The 16346-nt window shown below is 45.8% G+C and overlaps 2 protein-coding genes and 1 pseudogene across 5 annotated transcripts; all 3 read right to left on the reverse strand.

Moving 5' to 3' along the window:
• Positions 1 to 3891: 3891 nt before the first annotated feature.
• LOC112643885 (60S ribosomal protein L10-like) lies at positions 3892 to 4275 on the reverse strand. The gene has a single exon (XM_025421903.3). It carries the CDS (start codon positions 4200 to 4202, stop codon positions 3963 to 3965), a length of 240 nt encoding a protein of 79 aa, XP_025277688.3. The 5' UTR covers positions 4203 to 4275; the 3' UTR covers positions 3892 to 3962.
• Positions 4276 to 4325: 50 nt separating this feature from the next.
• Positions 4326 to 4443, reverse strand: LOC112645727 (small nucleolar RNA SNORA70; annotated as a pseudogene).
• A 7385-nt stretch (positions 4444 to 11828) lies between these two features.
• Positions 11829 to 15809, reverse strand: DKKL1 (dickkopf like acrosomal protein 1). 4 transcript variants are annotated; one of them, XM_049093735.1, is made up of 5 exons: positions 15786 to 15809; positions 15208 to 15382; positions 14519 to 14659; positions 14304 to 14396; positions 11829 to 12226 (listed from the first exon to the last, which is right to left on the reverse strand). In XM_049093735.1, the coding sequence occupies exons 2-5, from the start codon at positions 15361 to 15363 to the stop codon at positions 11915 to 11917; spliced, it is 702 nt and encodes a 233-aa protein (XP_048949692.1). In that variant the 5' UTR covers positions 15364 to 15382; positions 15786 to 15809; the 3' UTR covers positions 11829 to 11914. The 4 variants fall into 4 exon arrangements, with proteins under 4 accessions (XP_048949692.1, XP_025280077.1, XP_025280076.1 ...); XM_025424292.3 differs by lacking the exon at positions 15786 to 15809 and adding an exon at positions 15646 to 15785; XM_025424291.1 differs by lacking the exon at positions 15786 to 15809 and adding an exon at positions 15628 to 15779.
• Positions 15810 to 16346: the final 537 nt, after the last annotated feature.

Below are 16346 nucleotides of genomic sequence, written 5' to 3' on the forward strand. Positions count from 1 at the left end.
CCTCTGGGGCTCCAGACACCATATATTAATAAATCCCTGAAGGAGTCTTTCTCAAACCGTTTCATTCATCCTTTATAGGAGAGAGTGGGGGAGGAAAATACCCTGTTTTTCCCATCAGACAAGAGAGAATTACACCCAAAATTGACTCCCAAGAAGGGGGATTTGGGACATAAGATGTGCCAGCCATCCGTCTGCCTTTCTGCTAGCAGAGACACAGAAAAGGTTGCATCCCACCATCATTCATTCAGCTGTCACGTCCTCAGACCTTCCCCGGTCACACTGCTGCATTGGGCCCCCTTCTCACTAAACACTTACAATTTCTTAGTGGTCCTCATGGCATGTCTCACAACGTGACATGTATATCTGTGTACTGTCACCCCACTGGAATGTGAGCTATATGCAGTAGGAGGCTGTTTTGGGGCTACAACATGCCTGGCCCAGTGTGAGGGCTCAAAAAAAAAAAAAAAGTGTTGAATGAATAAGTGAAGGAATGGATGGAATCCAAACCTCTTAACTACTGGGCAGTATAGAATTTATGACAAGGCTGTGAGCCCAGAGGCAGACATTCTTGGGTTTGAATTTTGGCTCTATTAACTTTGTTGGCACAATGGCTTACCCTCTCTGAGACTCAGGTTTCCTCTCAGAAATGGAGATAATAATTGCTTCTTAGGTTTCCTTGAGCACTTAAGGTGATAATCGCTGTTAATTGTTATTATCACTGCTATTAGATGGTGACTTGTCATAAGGTCTGGGAAAGAACCTGTTTGACAGGTGGCGTGATGAGTGGTTAAAAGGGTGAGATAGGGAATCAGAAAACCAATGCCACTGCTATGTGACTTTGGCAAGTGACCTCACCTCTCTGAACTTCAATTTTTTCTTTAAAATGGGAACAAATAGTATGCACCTCATGGGGTCTTGAGAGTTCAATAAGAATTTTTGCCAAGTATTTTCTTTTTTTTAAAGATTTTATTTATTTATTCATGAGAGACAGAGAGGCAGAGACATAGACAGAGGGAGAAGCAGGTTCCATGCAGGGAACCCGATGTGGGACTTGATCCTGGGACCCCAGGACCGCGCCCTGGGGCGAAGGCAGTGCCAAACCACAGAGCCACCCAGGCGTCCCTGCCAAGCATTTTATTAACACAGGCTGTCAAGTGGTGGACTCCTTAGCTTTATTAGTGTAAGTTCATTCTTTCTGTTATTTCTTCAGTATTCTTGTTCCTCTCTCCCTACCTCCCTTTCTCTCTTCCTCTGTTGAGTTGTGGGTAATTTTATAAGACTTAAAATTTTTTTAAAAATTATATATAGGGGATCCCTGGGTGGCTCAGCGGTTTGACGCCTGCCTTTGGCCCAGGGCGTGATCCTGGAGTCCCGGGATTAAGTCCTACGTCCAGCTCCCTGCATGGAGCCTGCTTCTCCCTCTGCTGTGTCTCTGCTTCTCTCTCTCTCTGTGTCTCTCATGAATAAATAAATAAAATCTTTAAAAAAATTATATATAGTTGGGATGCCTGGGTGGCTCAGTGGTTGAATGCATCTGCCATTGACTCATGGAGCCTGCTTCTCCCTCTGCTTATGTCTCTGCCTCTCTGTGTCTCTCATGTATAAATAAATAAAAATCTTTAAAAAATTATATATAGTTGTAACATACATAAAGTGTTAAATCTTAAGCTATAGCTCAATTAAATTTGTATAGAGTAGGAGTGCCTGGGTGGCTCAGTCGGTAAAGCATCTGATTTGGCTCAGGTCATGATCTCAAGGTCCTGGGATTGAGCCCCAAATTAGGCTCCTTGTTCAGCAGGGAGTCTGTTATCCCTTTTCTTTGCCCCCCGCCCACCACATGCACTTTCTCTCTCTCTTAAGTATGTAAATAAATCTTTAAAAACTTTTGTATAGAGGGTTGTCTGGGTGGCTCAGCGGTTGAGCATCTGCCTTCTGCTCAGGGCGTGATCCCGGATCTGGGGATCGAGTCCCACATCAGGCTCCCTGTGAGGAGCCTGCTTTTCCCTCTGCCTGTGTCTCTGCCTCTCTCTGTGTATCTCTCATGAATAAATAAATAAAATCTTTAAAAAATTTTGTATAGAGTAATACATTAATGAAACCACCTATATATAGAAAGAGAGTATTGTCCACAACTCAGAAGCCTTATTCACACCTCCTAATCATTACCTTCCAAAGTAACTACTTTTGATTATGGCTTATTTTGCTGAACATTATGTTTATGAGATTCATCGCATAGCAATGGGTCATTCTTTTTGCTGCTGTATAATTTTCCACTGATGGATATACCACAATTTAAAACATTTCACACTTTTTAAAAAAGATTTTATTTATTTATTCATGAGAGACACAGAGACACAGGCAGAGGGAGAAGCAGGCTCCATGCAGGGAGCCCGATGTGGGACTCCATCCTGGGTCTCCAGGCTTACACTCCAGGCTGAAGGTGGTGCTAAACCGCTGAGCCACCCAGGCTGCCCTAAACATTTCACTCTTGATGGGCATTGGGTTGTTCCTGCTTTTTGGCAACTATGAATACTGTTGCCATTAATTATTTATTTCAATTTTCTTTAATCAGTTTCAATAATGTTTTACAGTTTTTGTTTCTTTCTTTTCTTTTCTTTTTTTTTTTTACAGTTTTTGTTTCGAGACCTAGCAAATCTTTTGTTAGGTTTATTTTTAGGTATTTTATTTTTATGCTAATGCGAATCATATTTTTTAAAATTTCATTTGAATTTTTTGTTTTAAATGTTTAGGAGTATAATTTTTTATTTTTATACATAGTGAAGGGTAGCAGAATGTGCCACCCCAAAACATGCCACTATGGTGTAAGAATCAATGTGAGCCGCAGCCCCGGAGGCGCAGCGGTTTGGCGCCACCTGCAGCCTGGGGTGTGATCCTGGAGACCCAGATTGAGTCCCACATCGGGCTCCCTGCATGAAGCCAAGCTTCTCCCTCTGCCTGTGTCTCTGCCTCTCTCTCTGTGTCTATGAATAAATAAATAAAATCTTAAAAAAAAAAAAAGAACCAATGTGAGCTGAAGACAATTGAGAAGAAGCAGATACAAGAAAAGCTCTCTGTTTTCCTCCTATTTGCCTGAAAGCTGGACATAAATTTATAAAGATGTTCCCCCTCCCTTCTCTACCAGGAAGGACAAAAGTTAGTAACTGAAGACAACTCTAGATTCTTACCAACCTAGGACAGCACTGAAAGAATCTAATACAATAAACTTTACTATCTCCACTGGTTCATCCATATACTTTCTTTCCTACAATTTGCAGTCCTAGAAACTTAAACCTATTTGCCTTTGTCTTGTCATTTCTCTGAAAATGTACTGTACTTTTAAAAAGCTGCTGTATAAACCCCCAATTCCTTTTTTTTAAAAAAAATATTTTATTTACTTATTCAAGAGAGACACACAGAGAGAGGCAGAGACTTAGGCAGGGGGAGAAACCTGATCCCTGCAGGGAGCCTGATGCAGTACTTGATTCCAGGAGATTCCAGGACCCTGGGATCATGACCCAAACCAAAGGCAGATGCTCAATCACTGGGCCACCCAGGTGCCCCTGTAAACCCCAATTCTAATCACTCCTTTCAGTTTCTTCTCTCTGTGTATAAATCGGAATATATCTTCCTGGTGAATTGACTCCCCTATAAAATGTCCCTGTTTACTTTTAGCAATGTTTTTTGCCTTAATGATGACTTTGATGTACAAAGTAGCTACTCCAGCATTATTTTTATTGTATACAGGGTATATATTTTTCCACCCTGGAACTTTCCATCTTTCTGTGTCCTTATAGTTGAGGTGTGGCTCTTGTAACAGCACATAGTTTCTTGTGTGTGTGTGTGTGTGTGTGTGTGTGTGTGTACTGCTAATATTTGACCTTATAACTTTTTTTTTTTTTTTTTTTAGACAGGAAGCAGGATTTATTGGTGGGCATGAATAGGGTTCGGGTGGTGCAAGGTTCTCATGAGTGGAGAGCCCTCCATTTGTCCAAGGGGCCACGATTAGGGATGTATTTGACCCCACAGCCATCTGGGATGAGCCGCTTTTCGGCCACCATATCTTCAAATTCGTCCGCATTAAACTTAGTAAAGCCCCACTTCTTGGAGATGTGGATCTTCTGGCGGCCAGGGAACTTGAACTTGGCCCTGCGTAGGGCCTCAATCACATGCTCCTTGTTCTGCAGCTTGGTACGGATGGACATGATGACTTGGCCAATGTGGACTCTGGCTACTGTGCCCTGGGGCTTCCCACAGGCACCTCACATACCTGTCTGCAGCCTAGATTGGAGATAGCATTATGTCAGACCTCAAAGTCGACCACAAAGGGCTGTCTCCAACGTCCCTTAGGGCAACCCATACAATCAACAGGCTGCATACACTACCAAGGAGGCTACTGTTTGCAGAACTTTTGTTATTTTTAAAAAACATTTTATTTATTCATAAGAGACACAGAGAGAGGCAGAGAAATAGGCAGAGGGAGAAGCAGGCTCCCCACAAGGAGCCCGATGCAGGACTTGATCCCGCATTCCAGGATCAGGACCTGAGCCAAAGGCAGAGGCTCAACCGCTGAGCCACCCAGGCATCCCCACTTTTGTTATTTTTTAAAAATATTCTATTTCAGAGAGAGAGAAATAGAGAGAGAAAGAGAGAGAGAGAGAGCACAAATGAGTGGAGGGATACAGGGAGAGGGAGAAGAGGGCTCCCCCAGCTGAGCAGGGAGCCTGATCTGGTACTGGATTCCAGGATTCTGAGATCATGACCTGAGCTGAAACCAAGAGCTGGGTGCTCAACCCACTGAGCCACCCAAGCAAGCTTTTTGCTCAGTATTTTGTAAGTTTCAGTCACACTGTTACATGAAGTTGTAGATCAGAAAGTTTTTGCCCTTTATTTGGAGTATTTAGATCTGGTTACTTAAAATAAATCTTGATATTTTGAAAAATCTCAAACATATACAAACTGAGCATAATGAAGTTCCATCTATCCAACACCTTGCTTTAACACTGGTTAATATCCAGCCATTCTCATGACATTTATACCTCCACTCTCACCCCCACTTTATATTGTTATGATTTTTTAATATTTCCAAATTTCAGGTAAATTTACATGTATAGAAAAGCATAGGTCTTGGGGCAATTCTGACAAAGTTTCATTTAGTTTTAATGTAGTACTAATATATTTGTTTTAATCTATCATTTTACTGTTTGTTTTCCATTTTCCCCCACCTATTCTGTGTATTCTCTTCTGGATTTCTTTTATACTAATGAAGTATTTATTATTATTACTGTTATTATTTTACTGTCTTCTGTTATATTTTAGTTATAGTCTTTTGTTATTCTTTTGGTGGATTTCCTAGATACTACAATATACAGCCTTGGCTTATCAGGGTTCTATCTTAAATTAGTACTTTTTACCATTTTTTGGACAATGTGAGAAACTTACAACACCTTAATTCTATTTAGCTCCTCTTACCTTGTGTTACTGTTGTCTTGCATTTTAATTCTACAGATATTTTAAATGCCAGTAGCGTTATGGTTACTGTTTTAAGCAGTCAATGTTCATTTAAGTTGGCACATACTTACCTTTCCCAATGTTCTTTATTCCTCCCTGCCTCAGCCAATTTTCATTTGGAATAATTTCCTGCTATCTGATAGACTTACTTAGCATGGCCTTTTGTGTTGGGCTGCTGAAACTGAATGCTTTGTTTCAGTTTGTCTGAAAAATCTATTTTATTTTGTCACTACTTTTGAAGGATGGTTTCACTGGGTAGAATATTCTAGATTGACAATTGCTTTCTTTCAGTAACTTAAATATGTCATTGCATTTTTTGTTTTGTTTTTATTTATTTATTTATTCACAAGAGACATAGAAAGAGAGGCAGAGACATAGGCAGAGGGAGAAGCAGGCTCCCTGTGGGAAGACTGATGTGGGACTTGATCCCAGGAGCGTGGGATCAGGACGTGGGCCAAAAACAGGTGCTTAACCGATTGAGCCACCCAGACACCCCACTCTCCATCTTTTCATGCATTTTTGGGAACATATCAATTAGAGGTAGTTGAAGGTATGTGTCTGAGAATGCTGGTATCAATAGACACATACATCTATTATCTTTTTTTTCTCTTGGTTTCCAGTCATTTGTCCCGTCTCCCAGCAAAACTAGTAATTCTTACATTAAAATGTGAATATTGGGGCACCTGGGTGGCTCAGTTGTCTAAGTGTCTGCCTTGGGCTCAGGTCATGATCTCAGGGTCCTAGGATGGAGCCCTGGGTTGGGCTCCCTGCTTGGTGGGGAGTCTGCTTCTCTCTCTTCTTCTGCCCCCCTCACTCAAATAAATACATAAATAAATAAATAATTAAAACATTTGAATATTGTATATAAAAACTGTACTCTTTGGATCATATTGTCTTCCTTTAGAAAGAATTTAATTTTCTTCTGTCATGCAGATAGAGTACGTATGGATAGATCACATGATCCACATGAGGCTGGTATGTTCTTGGTTTGCCATTCCTGATGGTGTGAAGACTTTCCTGACTGTCTTAGGAAAGCTGGAAGTGTTTACTAGGTCCCTCCTCCTTGGCAGGCCCTCAATTCCCATTCTTATGTACTTAATACTACAAGACTGCAAATTTCTCTTCTTCTATCTTTATTTTTTCAGAAGCAACTTTCTTCTTGATTTCTTGGTTTCTGCTTAATTTCTATTTCTTCATCTTCATCATCTTCCTCTTTTAGTTAGTTTATTTTTAATAATCTCTACACCCGGGATCCCTGGGTGGTGCAGCGGTTTGGCACCTGCCTTTGGCCTAGGGCGCAATCCTGGAGACCCGGGATCGAATCCCACGTCGGGCTCTCGGTGCGAGGAGCCTGCTTCTCCCTCTGCTTGTGTCTCTGCCTCCCTCTCTCTCTCTGTGTGTGACTATCATAAATAAATTAAAAAAAAAAATAATCTCTACACCCAATGTGGGGTTTGAACTCATGACTCTGAGATCAAGAGTTACATGCTCCATTGACTGAACCAGCCAAGTGCCCCTTGCTATCTTCTTTTTAATCTGCAGGACTTCCTTTCAGTAGTCTAGTTTCTCAAACTCAGTCAAGTTCAGATATTAACAATCTTTGCCCAGTCTGTTGTTTCTCATTACCTTGGCCCATGGGTCCTTCAATGAACAGAATCCTTCATTTTTATGGAATGAAATCAATTTCTTTATTTTTTAAAAGACTTTTATTTATTTATTCTTGAGAGACAGACAGAGAGAGAGAGAGAGAGAGAGAGGCAGAGACACAGGCAGAGGGAGGAGCAGGCTCCATGCAGGGAACCCGACGCGGGACTCAATCCCGGGACTCCAGGACCACACCCTGGGCTGAAGGCAGGCGCCAAACCACTGAGCCACCTGGTCTGCCCTATTTTTTATTTTTATTTTTTTTTAAAGATTTTATTTATTTATTCATGAGAGACACACAGAGAGAGGTAGAGACATAGGCAGAGGGAGAAACAGGCTCCTCACAAGGAGCCCAATGTAGGACTTGATCCCATGATCTAAGCCAAAGGCAGATGTGCTCAACCACTGAGCCATCCAGAGGTCCTAAAATCAATTTCTTTAGTTTATGATTCGTCCTTTTGAGATTTTTGAAAAGATATTCCTAATACTCTCCTACATTTTATTAACTTGATGTCTTTAACTTCTGCATTTGAGGGGTGCCTGGGTGGCTCAGTGGTTGAAAGTCTGCCTTCGGCTCACAGCATGATCGTGGGGTCTCGGATTGAGTCTTGCAAGTGGGTTGCCCGCAGGGAGCCTACTTCTCCCTTTGTCTATGTCTCTGCTTCTCCCTCTGTGTCTCTCATGAATAAATAAAATCTCAAAAAAAAAAAAGACTTCTGCATTTGAGACTTTATTAGCAAGTGGTACCCACCTTGCACAATGTTGTCGATGGGGTTAGGGTGCTCATAACTATACTCTTTAAAGACTTACCTGGGGGCAGCCTGGGTGGCTCAGTGGTTTAGCGCCATCTTCAGCTTAGGGCATGATCCTGGAGACCCCGGATCCAGTCCCATGTCAGGCTCCCTGCATGGAGCCCCCCCCCGGCCCAATCTCTCTCTGTGTCTCTCATAAATAAATAAAATCTTAAAAAAAAAAAACTTACCTGGGCCTTAGGCCAGTTAGACAGGAATAAAGCAGTAAAGGATGAGGGACAGTCTGCACTTTCTTGGACCTCACATTCTCCAAAATCATCTCAGATGGCCCCCTCCCCTCATTATCACATCCCTGACTGACCCCAGCATCTATCTCCCAGCAGTTTCACAAAACTGGGTGAGAGCTCCAATATCTATCTAATTGGTTACCCGGGCCTCTTGTCCCTGATGTTATCCTGACTTGGGGATTGTTGGGGGGCGGGTATTCATTCATAACAGAGAATTTATTAGCTCAATAAATATTTACTGAACTCCAAGCACTGGGGATTAAGCCATGAGCAAGACAAAACCCATCCTCATGGGTCTTAGTGGAAAGAAGGTGTTGAAAGGCCAATCAAGTTCTATTATTCCATATGAGGAATCCATATTGATGCTTTTTTTTTTAAGATTTTACTTATTTATTCATGAGAGGCACATAGAGAGAGGCAAGACATAGGCAGAGGGAGAAACAGACTCCTTGCAGGGAGCCTGATGTGGGACTTGATCTCCAGACCCCGGGATCATGCCCTGAGCTGAAGGCAGACGCTCAACTACTGAGCCACCCTGGCATTCCCATATTGATGCCTTTTGGGAGTAATAAAAAAGCTAAATTTTCAGGGGTGTTCAGCTGGCTCAGATGGTAGAGTATGCAACTCTTGATCTCAGGGTTATGAGCTCAAGTCCCATGTTTGTTATAGAGATTAAAATCTTAAGAAAAAACCCAAAAGCCTAAATTTTCTTTTTTTAAAAATTTATTTTTTAAAATTTTTATTTATTTATGATAGTCACACAGAGAGAGAGAGAGAGAGGCAGAGACACAGGCAGAGGGAGAAGCAGGCTCCATGGAACGGGAGCCCCACGTGGGATTCGATCCCGGGTCTCCAGGATCATGCCCTGGGCCAAAGGCAGGCGCCAAACCACTGCGCCACCCAGGGATCCCCCCAAAAGCCTAAATTTTCTATAGAAAATTCACTTTTATTTATGCCCATGCATTTCTAGGTTCTTGAGTGTGCTGGGGTGATCCAACTGTTAGCCCGGGCTTCAAGGGAGAAAGCTTATGTCATGTCTGCATCCCCCGCAGAACTCAGCACCAAGATGACCCTGACGTGCCTTCTTGATGAGGGAGAGGTCTTTTTTTTTTTTTTTAGATTTTATTTATTTATTTATTTATTTATTTATTTATTTATTTATTTATTATAGACAGAGAGAGAGGGAGAGAGAGAGAGAGGCAGAGACACAGGAGGAGGGAGAAGCAGGCTCCATGTCGGGAGCCTGACGTGGGACTCGATCCCAGGACTCCAGGATCGTGCCCTGGGCCAAAGGCAGGCGCTAAACCACTGAGCCACCCAGGGATCCCCTAGGGAGAGGTCTTGAGGGTAGGTTCTCAAGGACATAGGAGACATACTGGGTGTGGGGGCATAATGGATAGGGCACCCAAGACAGGGTCTGTGAATGCCCAGATTTGGCAGAGGCATCAGGCCTGGTGGGCCTAGAGGGACAAAGGGAGAGACAAACAGATTAAGTCAAAGGTGGAATCAACAGGTTAAGAGTCAGAGAATGAGAAGGAAAATGAGAACGCACAAATGGGCGGGTGTGAATGTAAGAGAGACAGGGCTGGAGTGTCAGGATCTGGATCTGTGGCAGGCAGAAAACTAGCCCCCCAAAGATGGCCATCCTTTCCAGTTTCTGGAACCTGGGATGCTGTCTGGGTGGGCCCAATCTGATCCTGTGAGTGAGCCTTTATTTTATTTTTTATTATTTTTATTTTTTTATTTTTATTTATTTATAATAGTCACACAGAGAGAGAGAGAGAGGCAGAGACACAGGCAGAGGGAGAAGCAGGCTCCATGCACCAGGAGCCTGACGTGGGATTCGATCCCGGGTCTTCAGGATCACGCCCTGGGCCAAAGGCAGGCGCCAAACCGCTGCGCCACCCAGGGATCCCGTGAGTGAGCCTTTATTTATTTATTTATTTTTATTTATTTATTCATGACAGTCACAGAGAGAGAGAGAGAGAGAGAGGCAGAGACACAGGCAGAGGGAGAAGCAGGCTCCATGCACCGGGAGCCCGATGTGGGATTCGATCCCGGGTCTCCAGGATCGCGCCCTGGGCCAAAGGCAGGCGCCAAACCGCTGCGCCACCCAGGGATCCCGTGAGTGAGCCTTTAAAGCCCAGAACTGTCTCACACTGGAAGAGGAGGAGAAGGCCTGGGGGGATGGTGCAGAAGGGAAAGTCCATGATAGTCTGGCATCTGAGGTGTAGTAAGGTCCACACTTGAGGACCGGAGCGAGGCCTCTAGAAGCTAAGGGTGGGTGGTCACAGCCATGGCTCTGAGTCCAATTGCAAGGGACTTGATTGTGCCAACACCCTGAATGATCTTTTTAAAATTTTATTTATATTCAATTTCACAACATATGGCATACACCCAGTGCTTCATCTCATCATGTGTCCTCCTTAATGTCTATCAGCCAGTTACCCAATTTTTAAAAAAATTTTTATTTATGATAGTCACACACACACAGAGAGAGAGGCAGAGACGTAGGCAGAAGGAGAAGCAGGCTCCATGCACTGGGAGCCCGACGTGGGATTCGATCCCGGGTCTCCAGGATCGCGCCCTGGGCCAAAGGCAGGCGCTAAACCGCTGCGCCACCCAGGGATCCCCAGTTACCCAATTAAAAAAATTTTTTTTTTAGATTTTTATTCATGAGAGACACAGAGAGGCAGAGACATAGGCAGAGGGAGAAGCAGGCTCCATGCAGGGAGACCGACGTGGGACTGAATTCCAGGACTCCAGGATCATGCCCTGTGCTGAAGGTAGGCGCTAAACCGCCGAGCCACCTAGGGATCCTCCCCCAATCATTTATTTTTATTTTTATTTTTTCAATAATTTTTTAAAAAGATTTATTTATTATTTGTTCATGACACACACACACATGGAGAGGCAGAGACATAGGCAGAGGGCTAAGCAGGCTCCCTGCAGGGAGTCCGATGTAGGACTCAATCCCGGATCCTGGGCTCACACCCTGAGCCGAAGGCAGATGCTCAACGGCTGAGTCACCCAGGGGTCCCTTTTTTGAGATTTTTAAAAATTTGTGAGAGAGCATGAGACAGAGAGAGCACCAGCAGGGGGGGAGGAGTAGAGGGAGAGGGGGAAGCAGACTCTCTGCTGAGCAGGGAGTCCCATGCGGGGTTCCATCCCAGGACCCCACGATCATGACCTGAGTGGAAGGCAGACGCTTAACCCACTGAGCCACCCAGGTGCCCCTAACCTGAATGATTTTATAAGCAGATTCCTCCTACAGCCTCCAGATAAGAGTTCAGCAGGCCAACACCTTGATTTTGATCTTGTGAGACCCTGTGCAGAGGACCAGCTGAGGCATCCTGGTTTTCTGATCTATAGATCTGTGGGAGAATACATATGCATTCTCAGTTTGTGGTCACTTGTTGGGGCAGTAATAAGAAACAGGAGGACAGCTAGGGCTGGAGGTGATGAGAATTGCTCAGTGGGCAAACAGACAACATCTGAGGGAGGAAAGTGAGCCTGAAGATCTTGGCAAGAGCCGGTGGTGGCATGGCCAGATGTCACTCTCAGGGTTAGGGTTGAGGGGACTTGCCATGATCCTGTCGGCTGAGGCCTGGGGACAGATCCTGAAAGGAGAAAGTGCTGCTAGATGTAAGAACTTTATTTCCATATGGTGCTTGGGGTGGGGTCTGGCTGGGGGGTACATGCAGGTGTTCCCTAGCCCCCACCCTATAGCTGCTGAGAGGGCCTGAGGATGTACAGGAAGTGGGTCTTGCGGGCTGGCAGCTTGGAGTGGGAGGACCCCTGGGTCCCCTCTTCAAGGCTGTCCTCGTGACTCCCCTCCCGGAGCCCATCCCGGATGGCCTGCAGGCGGTGTCGCTTCTCGCTGAGCCAGCGGCCACCCTCCTGAATGTCCTGGTGGGACCTCCGCCGTGGCAGCTTCATTATCCAGAAGGCCACTCGGGGATGGGGTTCTGGGTGGAAGCTGTCGATGGCTTTCGGGACAGGCACCAGGGCTTCCTTCTCCTCTATCTTGGGTACCTGGGGGAAGAAGGACAAGGAAACCTCTCAAATTCCAAATGACAATCCCAGGATGCCAAGTCTTCACTGGCATGTGTAGTCAACCCATTTTGCCACCTACAGGGCTTTGGGAGTTTAAAGCTCATTTTGTCATTTACAAAGCACTGGGTTTACAAGTACTTTAGAATTAAAAAAAAAAAAAAAAACTGAGATTTATAGAATGCTCTGGGACCGAAAGCACATTTCCGAGATTTCAAAAGCATTTTAGGATTAAACATACTCTAAGGTTTAGAAACCAGTTGGAAATGTACAAATCACCTTGGGATTAAAAGCTCTTGGCTTTAGTAAAGCAGGACCATGACTGCATGTGTGATCCTCGATTGAATCCTGGATCAAAGACCAAATCAGCTCTTTAGGGACAGCTTTTGGTCCCTCTTCAGGATATATGAGTATGCCTGAATGTCTATTTGGTCCTTGCTACCCAAAGCGTGGGCTATGGACCAGCAGCATCAGCAACATTTGGGAGTTTGTTAGACATACAAATTAGCAAATCAGACACCCAGACCTACTGAATCAGAGTCTGTATTTTTCTGAGAAGTCCTGTAGGAGATTGTTATGGGCTGGATTGTGTCTCCGCTCCCCCACCCTCCCTCCTATGTTGAAGTCCTAATTCCTAGCACCTCATAATGTGATCTTATTTGGAAACAGGGTCACTGCAGATTTTACTAGTTAAGACGAGGTCATTAGGGTGGGCCCTAATCTAGTACAACTGGCGTCCTTATGTAAAGGGGAAATCTGGACACAGAAGTGTACACAGAGAGGTCATGAAAGATGAAGGCAGAGATGGGGGTGGGGAGGATGCTTCTACATTTCAAGGAATGCTAAAGATTTTTCAGCAGACCACCAGAAGCTAGGGGAGAGGCATGGAATGGATTCTTCCTCACAGCCCCAGAAAGAACCAGCTTGATGACACCTTGGTCTTGGAACACCTAGCCTCCAGAACTGGGAAACAATACATTTCTGTTTCAGCCACCCAATCTGTGGTACTTTGTTATGGTAGCCCTAGCAAACTAACACAGAGATAAAAGTGTGCATATCGATGTGAAATTTCTGGGGTGTAAAAAATGATACTGTGGTCGTGCAGGCGAATGCATTATTCTTTTTGGAGATACCCACTGGAAGATTTAAGGGTGGAGTGTCATGATATCAATCATTTACTGTCACACAGTTCAAAAGTAAAAATAAATGTGGCACAATGTTAACAAGTGGTGCATCAACGTAAGTCTAGAGACATTTTGGGTTGTCACAATTGGTGGGGGAGGGGAGATGCTACTTCCATCTAGTGGGTGGAGGTAGTGGCTGCTGATAAATGTCCTAAGTGCACAGGATGCACCCCTCCCCCAGCAAAAGATTACCCAGCCCCAAATGCTAATGGTGCTAACGTTGAGAAACTCTGCTCTATGGAAAAAGGAATACAGGCTTATTGTATTATATATTTTTCAACTCTTCTGTGGATTTGAAAATTTAAAAATAAAAACCTGGGTGTGTGTGGAAGACCCACATGGGGGTTCTTAAAATGTTTTAGGATAAAAAAAATGTTTTAGGATAAAAAAATGTTTTAGGATTAAAAAAAAGCATTTTGTGGTTAGCGTCACCCTTAGAGGTTTACAAAGATGAGATATACAAACCATTTGGGATTCAAAAAGTATTTTGGAACCAAAAAAAAAAATCACATTTTGAAGTCTGGAGAGAGAGAGAGAGAGAGAGAGAGAGAGAGAGAGAGAGATCTGCTTAGCCCTTTGGGATAGATTAAAAAATACTTGGAGGTTCGCAGAGTACTTTGAGATCAAAACACATTTTTGGGTTTACAAGGGTGAAGATTACTCAGGACTTGGGATTAAAAGCACTTCTTGGTTTACAAAACTGTCTGGGGTTTACTAAACGAGTGGGAATATATACAAATGAGGTTGTAAATCTCATTTCTGAGAGCTGGTTGGTCCCTTTGACAGATGACAAAACTGAGGCCCTGTGAGAAGCAGCACCAAACAGTTGAGAGTGTCAACCCATCTTCCCATGTTTGTCAGGGGCATGTCCTAACCTTCCAGTCACCCTCCAAACTCCCCTCTCCCGGCTCAATGGATGCCACCACCTGCTTGGAGATCAGCACCTCTCCTGTTTTGTTGTCTGTCACCTGTGAGGACAGGAGGAGAGAGTGAGAGCAAAGCCACTATCTTCCTCTGCTCTCCTCCCCACAGGTACTGCAGCACAAGGGATCATGGGAAGACTCCAGGAAGGACTTCCCGGCATGGGCACCTTGTCGATCTGTAGGTGGCTAGAGAGAGTGTTGTTCCCCAGCCGGTGCTCCTGGTTCTCTTCTTGGTGGTAGTTTCTGGGGAGGCCTCGGAAGTCCATGGGGGCTGAGAAGAAGCTGTCCATGCCCCGCAGCAAGTCATCCTGGGGCCAAAGGAGGGACCATTGATCTGTTGGACCTCAAGACTTCCCAGTAAACGTAAATCTGAAGCCCTACCAGGGTATCCTGGAGGCCTTGCCCCATGTACCTCCCAGCTCCTTCTCTGTCCTCTGAGCCTTAGGGCCTAACCAGGTAACTTTCTGCCCCATATCCCATGTGTCCTGGCTCTATTCTGTCCCATTATTTTCCTATTCTTGTTCCCGCTCCCTGCCCGCGTCCTGTTGTCTCTATGGCCCCATCATTCCCTTCTCCTTCCGAGTCTCTCTTTCCATTCAGTCTTTTGTCGCTGTCCCCTCTCTGCTTAATTTCCTTCCGCTCTTTCTATCTCACGGTCTGCCTGTCCCTCTCTATTCATCTCTCTCTCGGTCCCCTTGACTCCCCCTCTTCCCGTCTGTCCTGTCTGGCCGCAACCCATCTTCCATTCTGTCTCTCTGAATCCCTGCCAACCCTCACTCCCCATTTGCCATTTGCCGCCGTCCCTCTTTTTACCTCTTCTTACCCCCGCCCCCCTCCGACGCTTGCCATTGCTCACTTTCAGGAAAAGCCGGGTGAAGCCATGGATTAGGCTCTGGAGGCCTAGAAAACCCGAGGAGCTCTCCTGGGCGTCAGCATCGCGGATGGGGGCTGCAGTGGAGGGGGGCACCAGGGCAGAGGGGAGCAGCAGCAGCAGGACCAGAGGTTGCCACATTGCGGGGCGGGCCGGGAGGCTGTGGCAGCGGTAGGGGTCAGAGTCCCCACACCCTAAATAATCACGCCCCCACCCGAGACCTGCACCCCTTTTTTAATCCCTGGCCGGGGCAATTCCTCACACCCCGCCCACTACCCCCGCCCCGTCCTTCTGCCCCCACCCTCCTCCATCGCTTCAGGCCCCGCCCCTTCACCCAGGCCCCCAGCTCCCCCGGGCGCTGCCTCTCCTGCAAATCTCATTCCTCTGCTTCGCCCACATTCATACCCAGATCTCATTCTTCACCTTCTCCCACGCCCCGCCCCTTCTCCTGGGCCGTGCCTTTACGCTAGACCACAGCCCGGGCACCGGACTCTCAGACTCTGGCGGGCCGTCCACGGACTGTTAAATCTGAACAGTTCTGGTCTCGAGCCCAGACGGGATACCTGGAGCGTTGGATCAGCTCCGCGAGCCTTAGCCTCGCCCCTATTGTCTGACCACGCCCCCATCTGCTGACCTCACCCCCGAGCGGGGCCCGCTATTGGGTGGCCACGCCCTTAAGGGCAAAGCCACGCCTCTACTCGTTAACCACACCTCCGTCGTCAGGCCAGCCCCCGTCGGTTGCCCTCGGCCCCGAAGACCGAGTGTGGCCTGTATTCTCGGATCTTCGTACTCGCGTCCGGCCTCCAATCGCAGATGGCCACGCCCCCTGCTGTAGCGCCGTGCCCCCACACCTGGGCCACTCCTCTTCGCCCCAGATCTCGCCGCCAGGCCCCTCGGTTCCATTCTTAGGCTCCCAGTGCTCAAGAAGAGCCCGGGTCCGAATATTCTGGTTCATCCACTCCTGAGTTTGGGATTTATCTCTGAGAGTTTCTCCGTGTCCTTTCTCGTCTTCTCCGGGTTTTGAAACTATTACTGCATTCAACAGAATGCAATGGAGGGACGCTGAGCTGGAACCCTCTTCGGTTCCTCTAAGAAGCCCCACTCTCTCTGGAAACCTAAATCCA

This window comes from Canis lupus, chromosome 1 (assembly GCF_003254725.2).
Source record: "Canis lupus dingo isolate Sandy chromosome 1, ASM325472v2, whole genome shotgun sequence".
NCBI classification, from domain to species: Eukaryota; Metazoa; Chordata; class Mammalia; order Carnivora; family Canidae; genus Canis; species Canis lupus.

Bases quoted from the DNA above. Each gene is read 5' to 3' on its own strand.
- LOC112643885 (XM_025421903.3), bottom strand. From the start codon at position 4,202: ATGTCCATCCGTACCAAGCTGCAGAACAAGGAGCATGTGATTGAGGCC.
- DKKL1 (XM_025424291.1), bottom strand. The intron at 14,397-14,518 runs GTGCCCATGCCG...CTGTCCTCACAG, and splicing joins GCCACCTACAGATCGACAAG to GTGACAGACAACAAAACAGG. The intron at 12,227-14,303 runs GTTAGGACATGC...TTCTTCCCCCAG, and splicing joins GTTTGGAGGGTGACTGGAAG to GTACCCAAGATAGAGGAGAA.